Here is a 20,341-nt window from a genome sequence, read left to right as displayed (position 1 = left end):
AGAGAGGTCTTGGGCAGTGGGTTTTGACCTTCCCACAGCTGGGGACCGGCAAAAACAGGAAAACCACCTCGGGGACTGCCGAGGCAGAAACAAAAAGCAGCATACACACAATACAGCATTCTGTGTGTTAGTTTCCAAACACGATACCGAAAAATGAAAATTCTCCAAAACCAGAAACCAAGCAACAAAAAAATGCCAACCAAAGAACAAAATACTGAAATGGGGGCAGCGTGGCTCCCACTGAGCCTTCTCTCCCCTCCCTGCCCCCACCCCCCGTGGCACCAGTGCACCACCCGCAAATGCGAGACCCACAAAGAAAGAGGTGGTGCAGCACAGCCAGCCCCCACGCTGGCCATTAGTGGGATGTGGCCCCCACAGACCAGCAGGAAACCTCCTGTGGAGGGTCATGAGCACTGATCTGGGGGACGTGGGGGACAGGACAACGTGAAGTGGCTGGGGGGGGGGGGGGCAAACTCCATGTTAAGCCGAAGTAGAAGAATGGAAAGTAACTGATTAGTATTGTCCTCTTACAGAAATCTATGGGGTGAACACATTTGGAATCCTGTGAACAGCACGATTGTTCCCATTTTTAAAAAAAGTGCAAGTAAGGGCAACTAAAATGATCAAAGGTTCGATAAACTACTCTAAAGGAAAAGTCACAAGTGAGATTGTTGAGATTAGAAAAAGGTGAGCCAGGAGAGACATGATAAAGACATGGAATTCTGCATCGTGTGGAAAGGGTGGCCGAGAAACACCTTTCTCTTTCTTCTGTATTAGACTCAAGAGATCATTCCCATGAAGCTGCTTGGTGGGAAATTCCGGATGGATCAGAGGAAGCCTGCGTCACACAGCTCATCATCAAACTATGGACTTGCCTTCCACAAGACTTATTTTATATTGTTATTTTTTGTATTTTAACTTTATGTTGTGAGCCGCCCCGAGGCTTCGGCAAATGGGGCGGCATAGAAATGTTTTAATTGATTAATTAATATGGAGTGACGGCCACCAATCTGGACAGCTTTAAAAGGGGGCTGAACAGTCACGGAGGCGGCTGTCAGTGGCCACGAGTCCTCCACTCTCAGGAGCAGTGTACCTGCGTGCGCCAGCTGCTGTGCAGCACGGGCCGGAGGGCGCTGTTGCCCTCCTGTCTCGTGGGCTCCGGGTGAACAGAGTGCGGGGCTTGACACTGCCCCCCATCCCCACGTTGCCTGGACCCAGTGCCGCACCTATATCCGGCCGAAGGGTGAGAGAAAGAGACACGCCGGAAGGCTCGGTGCCCTGCACTTGCCTAGCAGGCCCGGCCACTCCAGGAATCTCCCACGAAGCAGAGCAAGAGCCGGATGGGGCCGCTGGGCAGCCACACAGGACACGCGGCCCAGAGTCCAGACCTGTTCAGACAGAGGCCGAGTCTTGAGCATCCTTCTCACAGCTCTTGGCCCCCTTTCTCAATGCCCCCGCCCCCCAGCAAAGCTGACTTGTCCACAGGAAGCCTGCTGGGACACCGTACCACACGCTCTTCTCTGGGCGCACTGCACCCACGGCCGCAAGGTCAAGCCCGCCTCCATCCTCTCCACGCTTCAAGGCTGTGCCACAGGCCTCCTCTCAGAACACTTTATTGGATTCTGAAGCAGGGATTTTTGTGTACATTGGAATGTGTTATAAGCCCTAGCTCATTATTTTACAGGGTTATAAAACCTTATTTAAATAACACCCCCATGTAATTTTAAGGAAAAAAATCTCATCTGATGTTTGAACTAAATTGAACCCCAGTTTAAAAATCAGGGGGACCCCTCGCGCAACCAGCGGAGGTCGGCAGGGTTCACCATCGCTGCCCATGGCCCAGGGCTGTCCCACCCCATCCACAGGACACTCCGGAAAGGGCCGCAACAGCAATGAGGCAGGGCAGGAGAGGCTGGCGGCTTCTTCAGCAGGCGGGCACAAACCAGCGCATGGCTACGCCACTGGCAGCACAGGTGGCTGCTCTTCCCCAGCAGGGGGGCTCCAACTGGTTCCCGGGCAGAAGGGGCCAGGGAGATGGGCAGTGGCTCCAGGGCAGCAAAGGCAGAGCGGAGGGGCTTCCGGAAAGGAGCCTGGAACCAGATTACCCAGGAGTGAGCTGCACACTTAGGGATGTCTCCCAGCACACCTGCCCAGGACCGAATTTACTGGCAAAGGAGCTGGGTGGCCTCAGCTTTTCTGCTGCATTAAGAGCGTGGTCTCCCTCGCCTGCTGCCGGGGGCAGAAAAAAGCAGCCATGAACAAGAAGGAAGTGCTCGGGAAAGAGTGTGTGTGGAAGGGGTGCCATGCCAGCGACGAACTACAGCATGGGGAAGGAGGAGCCAGCCCGGTCAGCCCGGCTGTGCCGGAGAAGCAAGCAGCCTCTCCCTGCTGCAACGGCCGTGCCCTTGGGAGCCATGGCAGCAAAGCAGCAGGGCAGCAGCCCCGACACAGAGCGGCCGCCGCCTCAGTCTCGCTTGCCGCTTGCCCCTTCCCTGCAGGAGCAGCTACAGGATCTCATACTTGTCCACGAGGAAGGTGGTCTCCATGGAGAACCTGACCGGGCTGTTCCCATCTACCTGGGTCACTTTGGTAACCTGCAGAGAGACAGACCCGCACAGGTGAACGAGGAAGAGGCCTCCTGCTGCCGGGCTCCAGGGCATGGGGCTCGTGCTCCACCCCAGCCACACACACACGTGCGCCCGGGAAACACTCGGCGCGGCAGGACGCGCTTGGAAGCAGCAGCAGCGTGACGGACCCAGGAAGCACACGTGCAGTCGCGCTGCGCCAACACGTCCTCATGCAGGCGGCCCAAGGCGGGCGCACAGCGCAGCCACCCAGCGCCGGCCTCCCTGGACCCCGTGACCCCAGCTGCCGAGCCCTGCCAGCACCCGCCGCACTGCCTGCGCTGCACCACTGCCAGGGGCCCAACGCTGGCTGCTCACCCCGTGCAGAGAGCAGCAGGCCCCGCGCCCATCTGGGCAGGGAGGGCTTCCTCCCACTGCCGAAGGGGCCTGCTCCGGGCGGACGGCGCAGATGAACGGGGCTCCCTCCAGAAGGGCGGGGGGGAGGTCACCTGGGCCCCCACCGTGCTCCCTTCTCTGCCTGAGACTCACCTGGATGTTGCAGTAGTTCTTCTTGGAAATGAAGGAGACATGGACGGGGAAGAAGTCGTTCGGCTGCCCAGAGATGCTGAACTCCAGGCTGCCACTCTTGTTTTTGGCATCGATCACAGGCAGACACCACTCGAGGATGTTTCTCCGGCCATCGTGGCGATATTCCCCGTCTATCTCCCCAATCACAGGAGCGCCCACTCCAGACCTGCGGGCGGAAAAGCGGGTTGGTCCCCTCGCCCGTGGGGACTCACTGGGTGTGACAGGCTGGCTGGCGGGGGGCCGGGGCTCTGGGGGCGCGACGGCTACTCACGGCAAGGGAATGGCAATCACCACGTCATTCAGCTCTAGGCCCTCCTCCTGCAGCTCATACTCGATGTTGACGTCGCAGCCGCTGCCGCTCTCGGATGGCCAGCAGTTAACTACGACAAGGAGGCACCCCTTCAGTCACGCGAGCACGCCCCAGCGGTGGCTCTCCGAGGAGCCCCCCGGGACGGGCTCTTCCCGCCGGCCGCTGCAGGGCGTGCACCGCCCCCCCCCCGCCCTGGAAACAGGGCCGTCAGTCCAGCCCCCACCCTCCCTGTGTGCTCACTTGTCAATGGCATGAAGGATTCCTCCGTGGTCTGCAACCGCCACTTCAGCACCCCCACGTCACTGTTGACTGGGAAAGACTTCTCTGGGTTCTTCAGGCCAATCAGGGACTCCGATATAAAAAGCTTCTTATCAACATTGGGATGAGTCTAGGAAGGAAAAATGGGGGAGCACAAGCTCAGCTCTAGATCAGGAAAAGCAAAAATCCCCCTCTGCAAAAAATATCCTCAACAGAACATTTGCATTTTCCCAGGCAGTGCTGCTTCCGCACACCAGGCTAAACCAAGAATGCTGACTTGCCAAATACGTGGAGGCTTTTCGGTACAAACACCGCTTCTTTTGCCTCGCATCTTTTGTGTGTTGTTTGTACAAACACAGCTAGGCTATGCACAAGCTCCGGGGCAGCCCTTCACCCCTCTTTCTCAGACTACCATCCGAGACCTGGAAAGCAGCGCCTCAGCCCACTGCAGAAAAGCCGGGACGCTCATCAACCAGAGAAGCAGAAGAACGGGTGGCCAAAACCACAGCGCTGCTCTTGGAGGGCCTGCCACAGCCTGGACACAGCTCGACGCAACACCCCACCCAGCCTGTGGCAGCCACCATGTGCAGCGCACAGCAAGCCTCCTGCTCTGCCAGCCACACCTCGGACTGTGGGCAGCAGCCGTACCTGGAGCTGCACCCCCTTCTTGTCCTCATTCTCAACGTGGATGCGAATCCGGGCAAACTTTTCTTCCGAGATCCGCAGCATGATCATGCCGTGCAGCTCCATGTTCTGCAGGCCCCCGTCCCGGCCACAGGTCAGCGAGATCTTCTCCTCTATCTTCATGTGCACACTAAAGAGAAAAGCAGGACCCCTGGATGTCTCACTACGGCAACCAAGACAGGGAGCGACTCCAGACCCTCGCACAGCGACAGGGGGTCTTACGGGCTCTCAGTCGCCACTCTGCCATCCAGCCTGGCCACCTACTCTTTCCATCCTTCAGCTCACTTTCCTTTCCAGACCCAGCCCTCCTGAGTCCTTGAGGTTCAGGACAGAATCGCTGCTGCCTCCTGTTGCATGCCGCATCTTCAGCCCCAAAAGAAAAGTCTCACTGACGCAAGAGCCTCGAGGTGCCTACAAGGAATCTGCTGGAAACCCCAGGTGACGGAGGCTCCTAGGGAAGCAGCAAGGGGCCCAGGTCCCCGGGAAGGAGGGCTGGACTGGAATGCCTGGGGACTCTTCCGGAGCCAAACAGCTGCTTTCCCAAGCAGAACACGAGCACCCACCTCTCCATGTTGATGGGTGGCGCAAGAACAGTGGCTGCGTCCGAAGAACGTTTGCCAACGGAAGAGGAAACAATGTTTTCTCCTTCGGATTTCAGCTTGTCCACGAAGTTGTCCACTTCCTTCCCTTTCATGCCAAGCTTGAGCGCTTTGTTTGAACCCGACGGCCTAGCAAACAGCACAAAGCACGGCCTTCAGTGCTGCTCTTTGTCCACAGCAAGAGGCCATAGAAGGCTCTGGAGAGCCCGTGTGGCTGCGGTGGAGCCCCGGCCCAGACGGTGCCCACACAAGAAACATCACATTAAGCGCAAGTCAAGGGCACTGATCACCGGGCCCACTCGAGACCACGAGGGCTCCTCAGGCAGAAAGCATGCCAGGAACTTCCAATGCAGCCTCCTACAACTAGGAGTTCAAGAAACCCACGAAAAGTCCAGGCTGAAGCACTGCCTCTGGTGGCACAAAGTCCCAGAGACCCCACTGGAAAGTGACTTCTCGCCACAAAAGTGCAGGAGAGTTTGCAGAGGCCCACGAGCTCTCCGCTCCCACCTGGAAGCACACTGCCAGTGCCCCCCAAGGCCCCGCAACCAAAACAACTGCTGTACCTGGTTGGCAACGGAGTCACTTTTGGCTTCTCCGCCTCAATAATGGTCTCGGTGATCATGGCCGCCGTGGTTCCTCCTGACACCGCTGAGCTGCCGAAGCCTCCGAAGCCGGGTGCTTTGGTGCCCCGGCGCTCGGCGTCCCTGCGGGCTTGTTGCAATTCCTTGGCTTTCCGGCGCATTTCAGCCTTGGCCTCGCGCTCTTGTGTCTCAATAGAAAAAGGAAAGGGCGAGAGGTGACCCAACATGTCTTTTTAAAGAAACGTGAATCAAGAAGCCAGTGACCCCAACCTCATACATGAGAAGCTGACAAGCAATGCTACAAAACTCCGCTTTACCTCACGGACAGCCCGGAAGACCTTCTCCTCGTGAGAGTCCATCTCTGTAAAAGTGCGGATCTGGGCCAGGTTGACATTCTCCCGATAGCCAAGAGCAACAATCTCATCAAAGGCAAATATCAGATCAAAGCAGTGTTCAGAGATTTCATTCTCCTCCAGGGCTCGACAGTATTCAGGAATCTGAACGAAGTCAAAGAAAAAAAAAACACCTTTTTGTCACGACTCCCCCACAAGCATCCCACCAAGTTTCCAGCTGGATTTCACTGACCCAGAGGCCTTCCTCCAGAAGAACTGGCTCTCCAAGCTGAAGGAGCTGCTCCCCTCCACCAGGCACCTAGCAGCTGGACACTGCATCCTCCCCACTTCACACATACACGGCAGTATCAGTTCAGTACGAAAGGACACAAGCGAAGACCAGAAGCAGCAGACCTTACACAAGCAGCCTGAGACTTTGTCTGATAGCCAATCAAGCCTTCTGGGGGCGCTAAAAAGGCAACTCTCCCTCAACACCACTAGCGTCAACAACCAAGCTTAGAAATGGAGCTTTACCACTCGAGAGAAGAGTCGGAGTGTTTCAAGGTCCTCCAGGATGTTGCTGTTTTTGGTGGTGATCAGCACCATGTACAGTTTTTCCATTGGCTGGTACACATACCGCACACTCTCTGTCTCCACAAAGGTGTGCTGCTTCCCCGTGTTCATGAGCTTTGGGAAGGCTGCCAGAAGCCCCTCAATGCGGGTCCGTGTCATCTCCACAAATTGGCGTGAGACAATTGCCTTCCCGGCTTTTGTGCAGACGGCTGCTGCCAACAGCACCTACAAAATCAAGGACTCCATTAACCAACCGTCTTATTCTGATTTTTGTTTGTATACATCTGAAAACAAAGTATTGAATAATCCAAAAACAGAAACAATGAAAAGGCTCTATCAGTCCTGAAGTTACAAAACATTCAACCAGTTGTTGTTTTATAGATACATACATTTATGAAAGCCATCTAGAAGCCCTAACTGGATATGGCAAGATACAATGTTTTACATAAAATAAAAATAACGTCTCTAAAACTCCTTCAGCACAGTCCATTTTATATAAAACAAAGTACCCGGAGCAATGTAATAGACCACCTACTATCAAATATGGACAACCAAAACTAAGTTTTTCCAAAGGGCCTGAATGTATTCCCCCACCCCCAAGCTTGAAAAGGTCCCATCTTGGGCCTGTCTACCTAATCATTGCTCTTGGTGGGCCCTCAAACCGGGCTTCTGTGGCTGACCCTAATATGTAAGCTAAAATAGGGTACCAGAGAGGCATGATGACACTCGACGTCACTTGCCCTCAAACCATTTAAAGCACTTTGCACTGGGTCTAGCGGTGAACAGGAAGCCAGTGCAGACCATGCAAAATCGAGCAACGTGATCCAAACACCTGGGTTCCAAGAACAGCTACAGTTTCTGGATTTTCCTCAAAGTCTGCCCAGCAAAGAGAGGCACGGCAGCCCAGTGCGCGTAAACAGGAACCCTCTAAGACAACGTTCTGCGGATTCATGCAGATCCGCAGCTGCTGCTATCAGCCGACACGGAAAAGAGGCGCTCCGACAGCGGTGAGGGCAGGAGGCTTGTGCGCAAGGAGCAAAGTGTAGTGCCCGACCCTTGGGCTGCCTCCTCCAGGCCACAATCTCCCTTGCACAATACTCCGAAGACTTCCTGGCCTCCTGGAAGCGATGCCGGGCTTAGGCAACGCCACCACCCAGCCAGGCAGCCCCACACGGGCCACGCTCGCCCAGCCCAGCCCAGCCCAGCCCAGCCGAGCCTCTCGCTGCGGCGCGGCGGCCCCGGCCGCGGGGGAACGGAAGCGCAGGCCGGGGGAGCGAGGGAACGCACCGCAACGCGCCGCCGCCGCCGCAGCCAGTCGCCCCAACTCAGCCGGTTTCAGGGGCAGCGCGGAATCCGCCCGAACAAGCTGCCCCGCAAAGGCCACTCCAGCCCGTGTCCGCGGCCGCCCCGGAGGGTGACGAGGCTTCACCAGCCCGTGGCCTCGCCCTTCGCGCCCTATCCGGGTCGCGTGCCCGGGCCAAGGCCCGGTGCGCCCTGCAGCGGCAGAACGCCGTCGCCCGCCACACGCCCCGGCGCCGCGGACCGCTGCCCGCGCCCGGCGGCAGACAGAGCCAGCAGCGGGGACGCCGCAGGCCCCTTCCTCCCGCCCCAGGGCCGGGGCGGCCGCTCGCGGCCCCGCCGGGGACACCGCGCCGCGGCCAGAGACCTGCCTCCCCGCGAGGCGCCGCGGCGCGCCCCCCAAGCGGCGGCGGCCGGCCTTCCCGGGGCCGTTCTGGGCCCCAGGCCCGCCCGGCTCTGCACACTGAAAAGCGAGGCGGCGCCAGGTCCGCCGGGCCGCGCAAGGCCAGGGGGCGCCCGGGCAGGGGGGCAAACACTCACCATGGCGGCGGCGATCGGTGCCCGCTCGGCTCCCGCTGCCTGCCGAGGCTTCCACACAAGATGGCGGCCCCGAGCCACGTCTCCCAAGCGGAAATGACGTCACTACGCACGCGCAGCCCCGCCCACGTCCGGCCAGCAGGCCCTCAGGCCCCGACCCGCCCACCTGCGTCCTGCGGGCGCATCCAGCAGGGGGCGCCAACCCACCACGCTCGGGGCCCCAGCTTGGCGGCGTGGCGAATTCTCGCGAGAGCGGGAGGATGCTCCCGTCTCCATGGAGACGGGGTGGCCGTAGCCCGCCCGCCGTGCCGCCGCCGCCCGGTCGCGACATGGCCGGGGTGCCGCCGCCGCCCGCCGAGGCCGAGCTGCAGGTAGGCCCGGGGGAGGTCTGGGGGGGCACCTGCGCGAGGCCGCGCCCCGCATCGGGAGCAGCCGCTGCCGCCAGCCTGGGCCCCCTCGGCTCCCTGAACGACGGGGACCCCCCGGCCGCCGCCGCCGCCGCCGCCCTGTCCCTGCAGACGCGCCTCGTGGAGAACCAGCCGTACGACGAGAGCCTGGACGTCAACGAGGCGGAGGACGTGGCCAGCATCTACGCGCCCAGCCCCCTGCAGCCAGGTGGGGCCCCCTCCCTCCCCCCCCTCCCCGGCGGGGGCTCAGCCGGCGGCCGCCCGGACGGCCGCGTGACGCTGCTCTCCCCCCCGTGACCCTTCCCAGGCCCGCGGCCGGCGCGCTCCCACCACAAGAGCCTGGCCGAGAACAGCAGCGACGACGACGACGACGACGAGGCGATCCTGAAGGTACCCGCGGACGCCTCCGCGTGCCTCCCTGCGGGGGCAGCCACAGCAAGGCCCAGGCGGCAGCTGGCCCCAGCAGCCCGGCCACGGGCGGGGGCGTGGGGGCACAGGGGTCTGGCCCGCAGGGGACTCTCACCCTCTCGCTTGTTCCCCTCCCCTCCCCTCCCCTCGCAGGAGAAAAAGGGGGCTCCAATGGGGTCCCAGCAGCGATTCAGCGGAAATGAGGTGGAGGAGGACGACGACGACTCTTCAGAAACAGATTCTGATGATGACGACGACGATGAAGAGCACGGCGCTCCTCTGGAGGGGTATTTGCTAAGCGGGAGGCCAGGAATTCTTGACCAGATCCATCCCGCAGCTGGGGCACTGGGTGGCGGAAGGGCAGCGGGTCCTGGGGTGTCAGCTTGTTCAGAAGCAGCTCTCAAGCAAGTGTGTTTTGCTTGTGTGGAAGCTGATTGGTTTCTGTGTGGCTGACTGTGCTGAACTCATCCTGGCCCCAGGACTTGGCTGAGGAGCATCAACGGTGTCAAGGGAGAGCCTGTACCACACCGGCCTTTTCCTCCCCCACCCACCAGCATTTTGGGATCCCTGGAAAGTTTCAGGAGCAGAAGAGCAGAGTTGGATCAGTGCAAAGGCAGCTCCAGAACAATCTGCTTGCCGTTCAGTGGCCGGCCCTCCCACTGTGGTGTGTGATCATTACTGGAGAGCCGGCCTGTCTTGCCATCTTTCCTAGGCCTTTCAGAGCCAGATTAGACCATGCGATCAGGCTGCAGTCCTGTGCATGCCTGAACAGAGACAAGCCCTGTAGCTCCCAGAATGCTGGGAAGTGTGGGCTTTTTGTGTCTGAACATGCATAGCATTGTAATCTTAATGTATGTTTATAACAACAACAGTTGAGTAGTAGTTGCTACTTTTGCTTAGACATATAAGATTTTTTTTTCTTGTGTTGTGCTCAACACAAACTTTGCTTGCTCTTCCTTAAAATACTGCTGGCAGGGCATACAACTCCGCAGATTACGACTACCTGCCAGTCTCTCTGGAGGTAAAAGAGCTTTTCCAGTACATCCGGAGGTGAGCGGTGCGGGAGGGGGTGTCCTGGCCCTCTGGTGGGTAGGGGCACTTCTTTCCCAGTGTCTAGAAGTTTGTGATGTCTGCTCTGCAGGTATTCCTCCCAGATGATTGATCTGGAGTACAAGCTGAAGCCTTTCATTCCAGACTTCATTCCGGCTGTGGGAGACATTGATGCCTTCTTAAAGGTACCCGACTTCCTTGCAGCACTTGCTCCGATGCGCTCCGTCTCCACCCAGGACCGCCCCGCTTGCGAGAGAGACGCTAGGCATCACTCTTAGGGGAGGCACCACTGGGCGCTCCCGTGGAGGCTGTCTCTGCGGCAGCTGCTTTGCAGAGGGCTCCTGGGCTCCTTGGCAGGCGGGCAGGGTTGCTGTCATTCCCCGTGGCACTTGCTCCCTGCTTGATTTGCTCCAAGGCGAATGGAGCAAACGGTGCGGTGTCCCCTGATGGGTCCCTGGGTTCTGCCTTGCAGGTTCCGCGTCCTGATGGCAAGCCAGATAACCTGGGTCTGCTGGTGCTGGATGAGCCATCGACCAAGCAGACGGATCCCACGGTGCTCTCCCTCTGGCTGACCGAGAACTCCAAGCAGCACAACGTGTCCGTAAGTGTGAAGCAGGGACAGGGACACCGCCCCCATGGAACAGCGCAGGGACACGGATGCCGAGGCGCACCGGGGGCAAACTTCGCGCTTGTCTTTCCAGCAGCAGCTTAAAGTGAAGAGCCTGGACAATGCCGAGAAGAACCCCAAAGCCATCGACAGCTGGATTGAGAGCATCAGCGAGCTCCACCGCTGCAAGCCCCCAGCCACCGTCCACTATGCCAGGTGGGCCGCTGCTGCCGCACAGTCCAGGCCCAGCCCGCCTGCAGCCCCTCCCGGGCTCTGCGTGGTGGGGGGGGCCTGGCTGCACAGCACGCCCCTCCCCTCGCAGCCGCAGAGGCATTTGCTCAGGCTGCCGGTGCTCCCTCTTGCAGGCCCATGCCGGATATAGACACCCTGATGCAGGAGTGGTCTCCAGAGTTTGAAGAGTTGCTGGGAAAGGTGCAGAGGCCTGTCCCCCCTCCCTGGGCTCCACCCGCTGCTGGACCCTGCCCAGGACGGGCTGCGGTGGGCTGCGCTCATCAAGAGAAGCTCAGTGGGGGCTTACGAGCCTTTCAAGAGCTTCTCCTGATCGCTCGCCCGCTGCCTTCCAGGTCAGTCTTCCCACTGCAGACATGGACTGCGGCCTGGCCGAATACACAGACATGATCTGCGGTGAGTGGTCCTGCCTGCCCGTGCCCATGCCCGGCCTTGCCTGCCACTCTCGAGAGGCCTCATCCGATGCCGGGGCAGAATCGGGGGGCCTTTGGCTGTAACAGATGGGCTGCCCCCAAAAGGCCAGGCCATGGCCCTGGGCCTGCAGCCCCTGGCCCTACCAGGGCCAGGCCTGGGGCTGCCTGAGCGAGCTAACCAGCTTCTGCCTGGGGCGGGTGTCTTCTCCGCAGCTGTGCTGGACATTCCTGTCTACAAGGACCACATCCAGCCTCTGCACACCCTCTTCTCTCTCTACTCAGAGTTCAAAAACTCACAGGTAGGAGAGCCTTGCGCAGAGGAGCCATGTGGGGGGGCGGCACGGGGGTTGGCGACCCTGCGTAGCCGGGCAGTGCAGAGCGGCTTTGCATCTCAGCTGCCCACCACCCGCCCTTTGGGGAGCAGGAGCACGCGCGCGCGCTCTCTCTCTCCCTCCCTCCCCTGCAGCATTTCAAGGCGCTGGCTGAGGGCAAGGCGGCTGCGAGCCCTTCCCCCAACACCCCCTTACAGGCAGCAGAGGCAGACGTCCTGAACTTCACCTGAGGCACTCACCTGTGGCAGGAGGGAGCGGACTAGGAGAACTGCTGAGCTGGGCCAGAGATGCTCTGCTGGGGCAGGCTTCCTGTGGGGCACGGACGGTTACAGGTGGCCTCCGGGGTTCCCCGGGCCTTAGCGAGGGCCAGAGTCCTGCACTGAGGATGACTGCTTTGCTCTGGAACTGCCGGAGGGCATTCTGGTGATGTTGGGTGCTTGAAGCGACTTACCTGCAAGCCTGCATGAGAACTGTTCTTCCATTAAAAGTGCTCGTGTATGACAAGAAGCCTGGTACAGAGTTCAGTGTTGTGCTCCTAGTCCTTAAGATGCAAGGGCTGCAGCACACCAGTCCTGGCCCTGAGGGTGGGCGGCTGGGTCAAGGGCCAGTGAAGCCTTTTCTCCGGCCGCAGTCCATCTCCCCACGCATGGCCAGCCCTGCCCAAGGACAGCGGAATCTGTTGTGCTCTCCATCCTTCACCTTCTTACTGGCTACGTTAAACGGAGCCCGCAGAAGGAGGGTCGTGTCCCGTCTATCGGCCCGCAGATGCCCCTGGCAGGAGGAGGGGGCGAGTCTCCTCCTCCTCATGTCGCTTTCACGTGGGCAAAGAGGAGGGCTGACACCTGAATCCCAGCCATTTATTTTGAAAGTCCAGAAGCTGCGAAACGTCAGGCCTTGGTTAAGGGGGCTGCAAGATGGGGCAGCGCAGCGCACGGAGGGGGCCTGAGCTGCCAGGGAATGCCCCGCATGCAGGTGCAGGCCGCCCTGGGGGGCTGGCGTGGGAGGGGGCAGGCATGCAACCGCCATGCAGAAGAAGGTGGCAGAGCGACGCCGGCCACCGCACCGCGAACAGGAGGCACGCCGTTCCTGCGCCTCGAGGTGCACTGCCACACCTGGCTGGAAGGGGGCGCCGTGGCACAGCTGGGGCCTGGGAAGCCAGCGGGGCCTTCCTGGGGCCTGGGGAGCAGCTGCCTTCTGTCCTTCGGCCAGCCGGCTTCTGGAGGCTCCTCCCAAGACCGTAGCGGTTCCTGCAGGGCTGGAGAGTCGGCCAGTTGCCTTTGCTTCTCCAGGGCTGCCCTCTGCCCCACGGCTTGTGGGTGCGGTGGCAGCCCTCACAGCCAGATCTCATCGCTGCTCATACTGGAGGCTCTGTAGATATATCCAACCAGCGGGAACTGGCCGAGACCTGTAGGGCCAGAGAAAGCTGCTCGCAGTGCGGACAACGCAGGAGGCGGGTGGTGTGCAGAAGGCTCCAGGGGCAACCCTGCAGCAAGAGGCTCCCCCCACTAAGGCTGTGGAACTGCCCAGACAAGCTGCCCCCCGTCCTGCACAAACAGACGGGTCGTTCTGCGCTGGGAGGCAGCCCAAGTGCCTTTCCCACTGGCCACTGCTTCGGCATGTTCCTGGGCGCCTGGCGTGCACTGATGCCGGCTGCATGCGGGTGTCGGAATGCAGCTTCTCTTTTTAAAGAAGCGCACCAGGCCAGGATGATGCTGCGCGGGCCCAGGTGGGCACAGGCAAGGCACCGAGCGAAGCAGACGCCCAGTGCTCGGAGTCGAGTGATTCAGTGCTTCCCCCCCGGAGTCACAGGAGCATATGTGGATATGGCCAGCATTGATTCTGCCGGCCACTGGGGGCTGTGCTGGCAGGGACTGGGGGGCGTTGTAGGGGCTCCCCCTGCCCAATGTTCTAAGGCAGGTCGCTGCTGACACAGAGCTTCTGCCTGAGAAGTCTTCGGAATTTAACCAGGCCTCTTTCAAAAAGCACGCGTGTCCATCTGTCTGCTCTGAGTCCGCTGCCCGCCTCTTGTCCCAGTGCCCCTTGCTTTGCAGAGCAGAGCAGGCCAAAGCCCCGGGAATGGTGCTGGCCCCCCCCCCCGCTTCCGCATTCCCTGCGGCCCTGAAGTTGCCCCTCCTACCTCTGCCTCTGAGAGCAAGGTTGTCCTCCAGTTCGCAGCGGCCCTCTTGCTCTGCCGGAGCATCGCTGGCCTTGACCTGGGCTGAGGCAGGAAAGACGTGTGGAGCAGGGCGGCTCTCGGTGCCTTGCCCTGGGACCCGAAGCGAAAATGCCCCAGGCTGGAACCCCGAGCTCCGCTCTCCTGCCACTCACCTTTGGACTCAGGCGGGAGGTCGTTGAGCTGCAGGTTGGATGGGAGGGACATAATTGTCCGTGGCAGCCGGGTGGCTGTTGGCCTTGGGTCATCGGAGTCCCTGGTGAGAGAGCAGATGTGATGGAGAGGTCGCAGCTGCCAGGCCGGAGCGCAGCCCATGTGCTCTCCCTGCAAGCCGCTTCCCACCACCAGAACAGGAGCTTGTGGCTTGGAACCTAACCTTGGAAGTGGTGGTGCAGGGGGCGGAATTCCTGGAGGCAGAAGAAAGGAACCTCGGTCAGTTCTCTCCGGGTGGGCCAGTTCCCCCCGGCCAGGTTCCCTGCACCCCTACCTGCGGCCTTCCTGCCCTTCTGGTAGACCACACAGCTGATGCAGGCGCCAAGGCACAGGAGAGCCCCCAGGGCCGCCACACTCACTCCCACGAGGGCCAGGAGGGGCAGTTCGATGCGGGCGTCCAGGAGAGCTGGGGGAGCCAGAAGCAGAGCCAGGTCGCCGACCAGCCAGCAAGGACAGGTGCGCAGGCAGGAGGGCTCGCGGGCTGCTGCTGCTTCCTGCCTCCCTGTCCTGAACTCTTCTGCTCTGGCAAGGGGGCTGTTGGTGCCTCAGGCTTGCTCGAAAGCGGGGAGCCCCAGGCTGGCCGGGAGAGCTCGTTCTTCCTTCCTTGGGGGCATGCTGCCTTCTCAGGGCCTTTGCCCATAGGAAGCACCTCCCCACACACACTCACACACAAGGCTTGCCAGGGGTTCAGGCCCTGGATGCTCTTCCCACAGTGAAGGCCACCATGTGCCCCTCGGCTAGAGGAAGCGGGGCAGTGCCTGTGGGAGTGGGGCCGTCCTGCGAGCAGGGCCCTGGGGAGCGGAGGGTACCCAAAGACCTACCGGGCAGCAGGACAGAAGAGGGGGTGCGGCCCACGTCCGTGGCAGCGCTGGAGGAGAGGTTCTGCACCAGGCTGCTGAGCTGCACCTGCACCGTGTGGTTGGTGGGCCAGGGGTAGGTCTTGGTGTCCACAAGGAGGAAGGTGGAGGTGCTCACCATCACCTGCCCGTCCTGGTCCACCCAGGTGATGTTGGCTGGCGGGTTGGCCTGGACCAGCACCAGCAGCACCAGCAGCAGGCCCGGCTCCCTGGCCTCCGCGTAGCCGGCATCCATCCTCACCAGCTCGGGCTTAACTGCAGCGGGCAGATGCACAGCCCAGGCGGCGGCTGAGCCGTCGGCAAGGCGCTGCTGCTCCTGCCGGCTTCCCGGCAGAGGAGTCCCCAGGCCCGCGGACGCCAGCAGTGGAGCCGCCCGCCCCGCCAGACCGCCCCCCCCCCCCTCACACTGCACGTTGAGGAGCACGGAGGCGCTGGAGACGCGGCCACGCGGGTCGGTGGCGGAGCAGTTCAGCTGGCGGTCCAGGGTCACCTCGAAGGCGCCGCGGCCGCTCTCCTCGCCCGCGGCCAGCAGCTTACCCGAGCCGTTGCGCTGCGGGCGCACTCCGTCCAGGTACCACGCCAGGGAGGGCGCCGCGGCCCGGCACGAGAAGACGCGCCCGTCCCCCGCGGCCTCCGGCTCGGCGCCGCCTGCGGGAGGAGAGCGGAGAGCTGAGCGGGGCTCGGCGGGCGGGCGGGCGAGCGGCCCTCCTCGGCGCCCCCGTCTCACCTGGCGCCGGCAGCAGCGTCTCCAGCGGCAGCAGCAGCGGCAGCAGGAACCGCAGGGCCGAGAGCGCGCCGCGCCCAGCCATCCTGCTCGGCCGCCGGCTGTGCCGTGACCTTGGCGCCGCGCTCCGGGCGGGCTCCCGTCCAGGCTGCGGAGTCCGGCGGGGGCGCCCGGCACGGGGCTTCGCGGAGCCCCTGGGAGCCTCCGGAGCAGAAGGTCTGGGACGGTTCCCAGCGCGGAGGGGCGCTTTGCGCGCGCGCGGCGTCCCCCTCCGACGCAGCCTCAGCTGGGGAGCGCAGGACACCGGGCCCCCCCGCGCCGGGCGGATCAGGGCGGGAGCGCGCGGCCCGCGTGCTCCCGGGCGGCCGGGGCCCTCGATTTGCCCGGCTGGCTCAGGCGCCCTCCGCGCGGCAGCCTCTCTCGCCCGGGGTCCCGGCTTGCTGTTTTGCAAGGGGGAGCGCTAAATGGGCCCGCCTCGCTCGGCACGGGCCTCTGCGAAGAGGCGGGCAGACGCCCCCCAGCCCCGCTCCAACTCGGAAGCGCCCCGCTCCAACTCGGAAGCGCCCCGCTGCTGCGCCCGAGGGGAGCAGCCGCCCCCGCGGAGCCCGGCCCGCCCGGCCCGCTCTGCTCGGCCACCCTGCCGCCAGCGCGGGGCGCCTCGCCCGTGGCAAGGCTGGGCCGGGGCTCCCCCGCAGCCCGCGCTCTCGGTGGCCCTTGCCGGGCTGCTCAACTGCCCCGCCAGGCCTGCCCGGCCCCGGAGGAGACGCCCAGCTCCGCGCCGCCGTCCGGGGAGCCCCCTGCGCCCCCGCGCTCGAGCGCCTCTCCTCTCCTCTCCTGCAGGGCTGCTCTGGGGAACGCTCACCTGGACGCGTGGGGTGCTCTCACTCAGGCGTGCCTTTGAAATGGAGGTGTCACATCCTTCCCCATCTCCCCCCCCCTTCCTGATTAAGAGTGGGATAAATAGGATGAAAAACTGAGGACAGGTGTAAACAGATGGCATTGGTCACAAAAGGTAGGAGGACTGGGTGTTTCTAATATAAGGCTGTGTTTATAGCAAATACAGTAAGGCGTGCACTGGGTATTCTATTACAACCTGACAAGGTACTGTGGTTAAAATTAGAATTTTCCCGCCTAGAAAAATGCTTGACAGATTTTTTTTTCAAATATGATAATTCAGTTAGGATGTTGGACTAGAGAATGCTTGAAGAAAAGAGGTAAATGCAGAGATTACATTAAATTTGAAGATATTGTAGGGGGGAAAAGTTAATATGTGGATGAAAGGGATAGTAAGTAAAATTTATAAGTTATTGTTAGAAGAACAGGATCAACGGGAAACAGATCTGAGGATGAACATTAGCAATGAAGATTGGGAAATATTTGGGTGAAGAGGATATTAAAATGTATGTCAGTAGAAATAAAATAAAACTTTTAGAGTTGTACAGAAATGGTACCTAGTCCTGGTGTAGGTGAATTGTATAGATATGTGCCCATGGTACAGGGGACCCAAGGGAAAGGATTTGAACTATCACAAGAATTGTTGCAATTTTGGGAGGGAAAACTGTCCTGAAACCATTTTTTAATGAGTTTTCAACATGTATCCCATGGTCCTGGAGATGGGGCACAGTATCTTTAAGATTTATTTAAATTGTTTGTTTAATGTTCTATGTTTTTATTGTAGCTGTAAGTTACTTTTTAGTTGTATTTTATATTGTAAAACTAATAAAAATGCAAAAGAGTGGTGTAAATCAATGTGTTTGGATATATTTTTGCGATGATCTTTATGTTTACCTCTAGCCTTTCTATGTTTATCCCTTTTTATTTTGTGTGTGGGGGCAGGGTGTTGCATTTGAAAATAGGAGGAGCAGAAATAAGAGCAACAGATGTTTAAAAAGTGTCGGAGTGGTTCATGGGGCACACAAGGCCAGGCCAGGAGAGAAGCCGGACTTGCAGAGGGTGGCCGTGTGCACAGGACACGACTGAGCTGGAGACCTGCTGCCCGGAGAGGCCTTCCCGCCCTCTCCCCTCCCCCTGGAGCCCATCCAAGCAATGTCCATGGAGGAGGCTTTGCACTGGAACCATTTATTCTGCTCCAGGGAGCCCGAGGGAGATGGACTGAGCCGCCCTCCCTGCCGAGGCCACGACAGGCGGAAGCGCCGCTCCATGGCTTGCCTGGCGGCTGGCTCAGCACCGCTCACTGCGCTCTGGATGAGGCCCCTCGGCCGGGCCAAGCAGCTTCTTCATCACTTCCGACAGCATCTGGTTGCAGAGGGCTGCGTAGGGGTTCAGGAGGACCAGCTGCTGGCGGGCAAAGGAGCTGCCCAGGCGGGCCGCCTGCTCGAAATCCCTCCGCGCCTCCTCGTCCCGCCCTTGCAGCCGCTGGATCAGCCCGCGCTGCACGAGGCCCTGGCATGCCACATGGCCGGTGCCCTTGCTCAACTTCAGCACCACGTCCAAGTCCTCCAGGGCACCTGGTGGGGGAGACAAGTGGGTGACGGAGGAAGAGGAGGAAAGCAGCCCACAGGGGGTGAGGAAAGCTGCGGCGGGGGAGAGGTGGAAGGGAAGCCTCGCCTGCCCACCTCTCCCGTGAGCAGGGCGGAGGGGACACGCATGCACACACAGCGCAGGCATTCCCACGAAGCCTGGGAAGGCGCTTCAGCTGCTGGGGGTCCATCAGGCTGATCTTTAAGGGGAAGCAGGTCCTGCATTCCCTGGAATCTACTCTGCCGTAATTCATTTAACATGACACCTTTTCTCGGTTTCACTGTTTAAGCACTGTTCCTTCAAAGCAGAGCTCTTCCACCTGTTCTGGCCTGAAGCCCAGCTCCAGCATGGGACTCGCTTCCGCACATTCACTTGCTGTTTAAATGGGGGCAGCAGGGAAGAGACTCCACACAGCCCTGCAAAAATGCTTCTTTGGACCTGTGCTTGACTGTTCCAGAAATAACTCCCATCACAGAGAGATAAAGACCCCAAGTGCCAAACAGCAGGGCTGGGAATCCATATAAACGCACCAGATGATGATGAAGAGGAGGCGGCTGTCCTGGGAGCAAAAGCAGAGCAAAGCTGGTCTCTTGGCTGCACAGGTGACCCCCTGCTTTGCCTCTCCGTAGCAAAAGCCTCGCAGCCAGGCAGCACAGCCGGGGAGAGGGAGAACGAGCACAGCTCCCTCCCTCCCTCCCTCCGAGCCACACGCCCGCCCTGGGGACAGGCCCGTGGCTCACCAGCCCCTCTGCGGCCCAGGAGCGCTGGGTGCCGAGCAGCAGCGGCAGCATGCCAGGGTGGGCCGGCCGGCCGGCCAGCGGGGGCAGCACAGCCTCGGCTGCTCACTTACCTGCCACATCGCCCTGGAGGCGGAGGGCTTGCGCCCGGTTGTTGTAGGCAGAGGCCCGTGCAGGGAGCAGCTGGATGGCCCGGCCAAAGCTCTCCAGGGCCCCTTGCAGGTCTCCTGCTTCCGCCGCGGCAACGCCCTCAACCTCCAGCTTCACGACCTCTTCCAGCAGCTCTGGGGCAAAGGCTCCGTCTGACACAGCCAGGGGAAGAAGCGGGCTTCTGTTACGCACTGAGCCCCGGGGGACCCGCAGCCCAGTCCATGGAGGTGGCCAGGCCTCCACAGTCACCCCCAGACCATGGGGGCTGCTCAAATTTGGCTCTTTTGGATGGGCTCCAGAAAAGAGCTGCAATTAGTTAACGACTCTAAACACTCTCAGGGGTTTCCTCTTTGGGAACAGAACAGAACCTTTGGAGCTGGCTTCCTGCCCAGACTGAGACCACCCTCTTTAAGAAGCACCTTTACGGTTACGTCAACCACAGTTTCGGATGGGTGCTATACCAGGGTGCCCTTTGAATAAAGATTCTATATTTGTGGTTTATATCACACCGGAAACAGTTAATGTTACATGTTAATCTGTCCTGTATATACTAACCCCAGGGAGAGATTCTTGAAACTGTTGCTACCAGATGAATACAGGAAGTTTGGCAGAAATCGTTCTTGTTCTTTTAAGTGCTATGAACAGTCATGTGACACATAACTTTTCTGTACTTAATTTGGCAGCAAAAAAGGAGCAGGAAGAGAGGATTAGACAAAATTGTTACGCACCGCACTGGAGACTCAGAGTTAAGTTTAACAGGAATTTCTGTTCATGGTATATTTTAATTTATTTATATTTTATATTGTGGAAATCCTTCATTTGGTTGTCTATACGAATTTATCTGATGCATCTGCCATGGCTTTTGGCTAGTACAATCAACGTCAACCACAACCCCAGGGCTGAGCAGAGGGGGCGCCTCCCTCTGCCCCCCTCCGAGCAGCGCAGGCCCCCCAGCCGCAATGCCCGCTCTCGCCAGCCCTGGCCAGGATGCTGGGAACTGCAGCCCCGCTCCGGAGAGCGCCGGGACGAGGAAGGCCGAGGGGCCCCTCGAGCGCCGGGGGCGCGCGGCTCTCCTGCAGGGCCCGGAGGCGCCACGCTCGCTCACCTGCGTCCTGCGCGCTGGCGGGCTCCTCGCTCTCCGGCGCGGCGGGCAGCTCCGCGGAAGGGCCGCACGGCTGCAGGATGCTGCGCAGGACGGCGCGGTCGCGGGCCGTG

General features: G+C 60.5%; 4 protein-coding genes across 4 annotated transcripts; 1 reads left to right on the top strand and 3 right to left on the bottom strand.

Moving 5' to 3' along the window:
• Positions 1-1,597: 1,597 nt before the first annotated feature.
• ARCN1 (archain 1) lies at positions 1,598-8,417 on the bottom strand. Its single transcript, XM_044423693.1, has 10 exons — positions 8,329-8,417; positions 6,451-6,714; positions 5,902-6,081; positions 5,567-5,772; positions 4,968-5,132; positions 4,369-4,534; positions 3,703-3,850; positions 3,424-3,532; positions 3,114-3,318; positions 1,598-2,594 (listed from the first exon to the last, which is right to left on the bottom strand). Exons 1-10 carry the CDS (start codon positions 8,329-8,331, stop codon positions 2,505-2,507), a joined length of 1,536 nt encoding a protein of 511 aa, XP_044279628.1. The 5' UTR covers positions 8,332-8,417; the 3' UTR covers positions 1,598-2,504.
• A 237-nt stretch (positions 8,418-8,654) lies between these two features.
• Positions 8,655-12,295, top strand: IFT46 (intraflagellar transport 46). The gene is made up of 11 exons (XM_044423688.1): positions 8,655-8,940; positions 9,040-9,122; positions 9,294-9,427; positions 10,116-10,190; positions 10,282-10,375; positions 10,663-10,791; positions 10,892-11,013; positions 11,163-11,229; positions 11,382-11,442; positions 11,673-11,758; positions 11,926-12,295. The coding sequence occupies exons 1-11, from the start codon at positions 8,655-8,657 to the stop codon at positions 12,019-12,021; spliced, it is 1,233 nt and encodes a 410-aa protein (XP_044279623.1). The 3' UTR covers positions 12,022-12,295.
• A 461-nt stretch (positions 12,296-12,756) lies between these two features.
• TMEM25 (transmembrane protein 25) lies at positions 12,757-15,843 on the bottom strand. Its single transcript, XM_044423682.1, has 8 exons — positions 15,762-15,843; positions 15,440-15,682; positions 14,999-15,289; positions 14,452-14,583; positions 14,341-14,371; positions 14,120-14,220; positions 13,929-14,009; positions 12,757-13,196 (listed from the first exon to the last, which is right to left on the bottom strand). Exons 1-8 carry the CDS (start codon positions 15,841-15,843, stop codon positions 13,123-13,125), a joined length of 1,035 nt encoding a protein of 344 aa, XP_044279617.1. The 3' UTR covers positions 12,757-13,122.
• A 1,978-nt stretch (positions 15,844-17,821) lies between these two features.
• Positions 17,822-20,340, bottom strand: TTC36 (tetratricopeptide repeat domain 36; the record flags this gene model as incomplete). Its single annotated transcript, XM_044423687.1, has 3 exons — positions 17,822-18,226; positions 19,090-19,278; positions 20,232-20,340. Coding segments are annotated over 3 exons (585 nt in total), but the record flags the coding sequence as incomplete, so codon positions are not given.
• Between the last annotated feature and the right edge of the window lies 1 nt (position 20,341).

The sequence above is a fragment of the Varanus komodoensis genome, unplaced genomic scaffold, assembly GCF_004798865.1.
Source record: "Varanus komodoensis strain SLA01 unplaced genomic scaffold, ASM479886v1 scaffold146, whole genome shotgun sequence".
Classification (NCBI taxonomy): Eukaryota; Metazoa; Chordata; class Lepidosauria; order Squamata; family Varanidae; genus Varanus; species Varanus komodoensis.
Note: the sequence above shows the minus strand (reverse complement) of the source record. Positions and strands in the feature narration are given on the sequence as shown.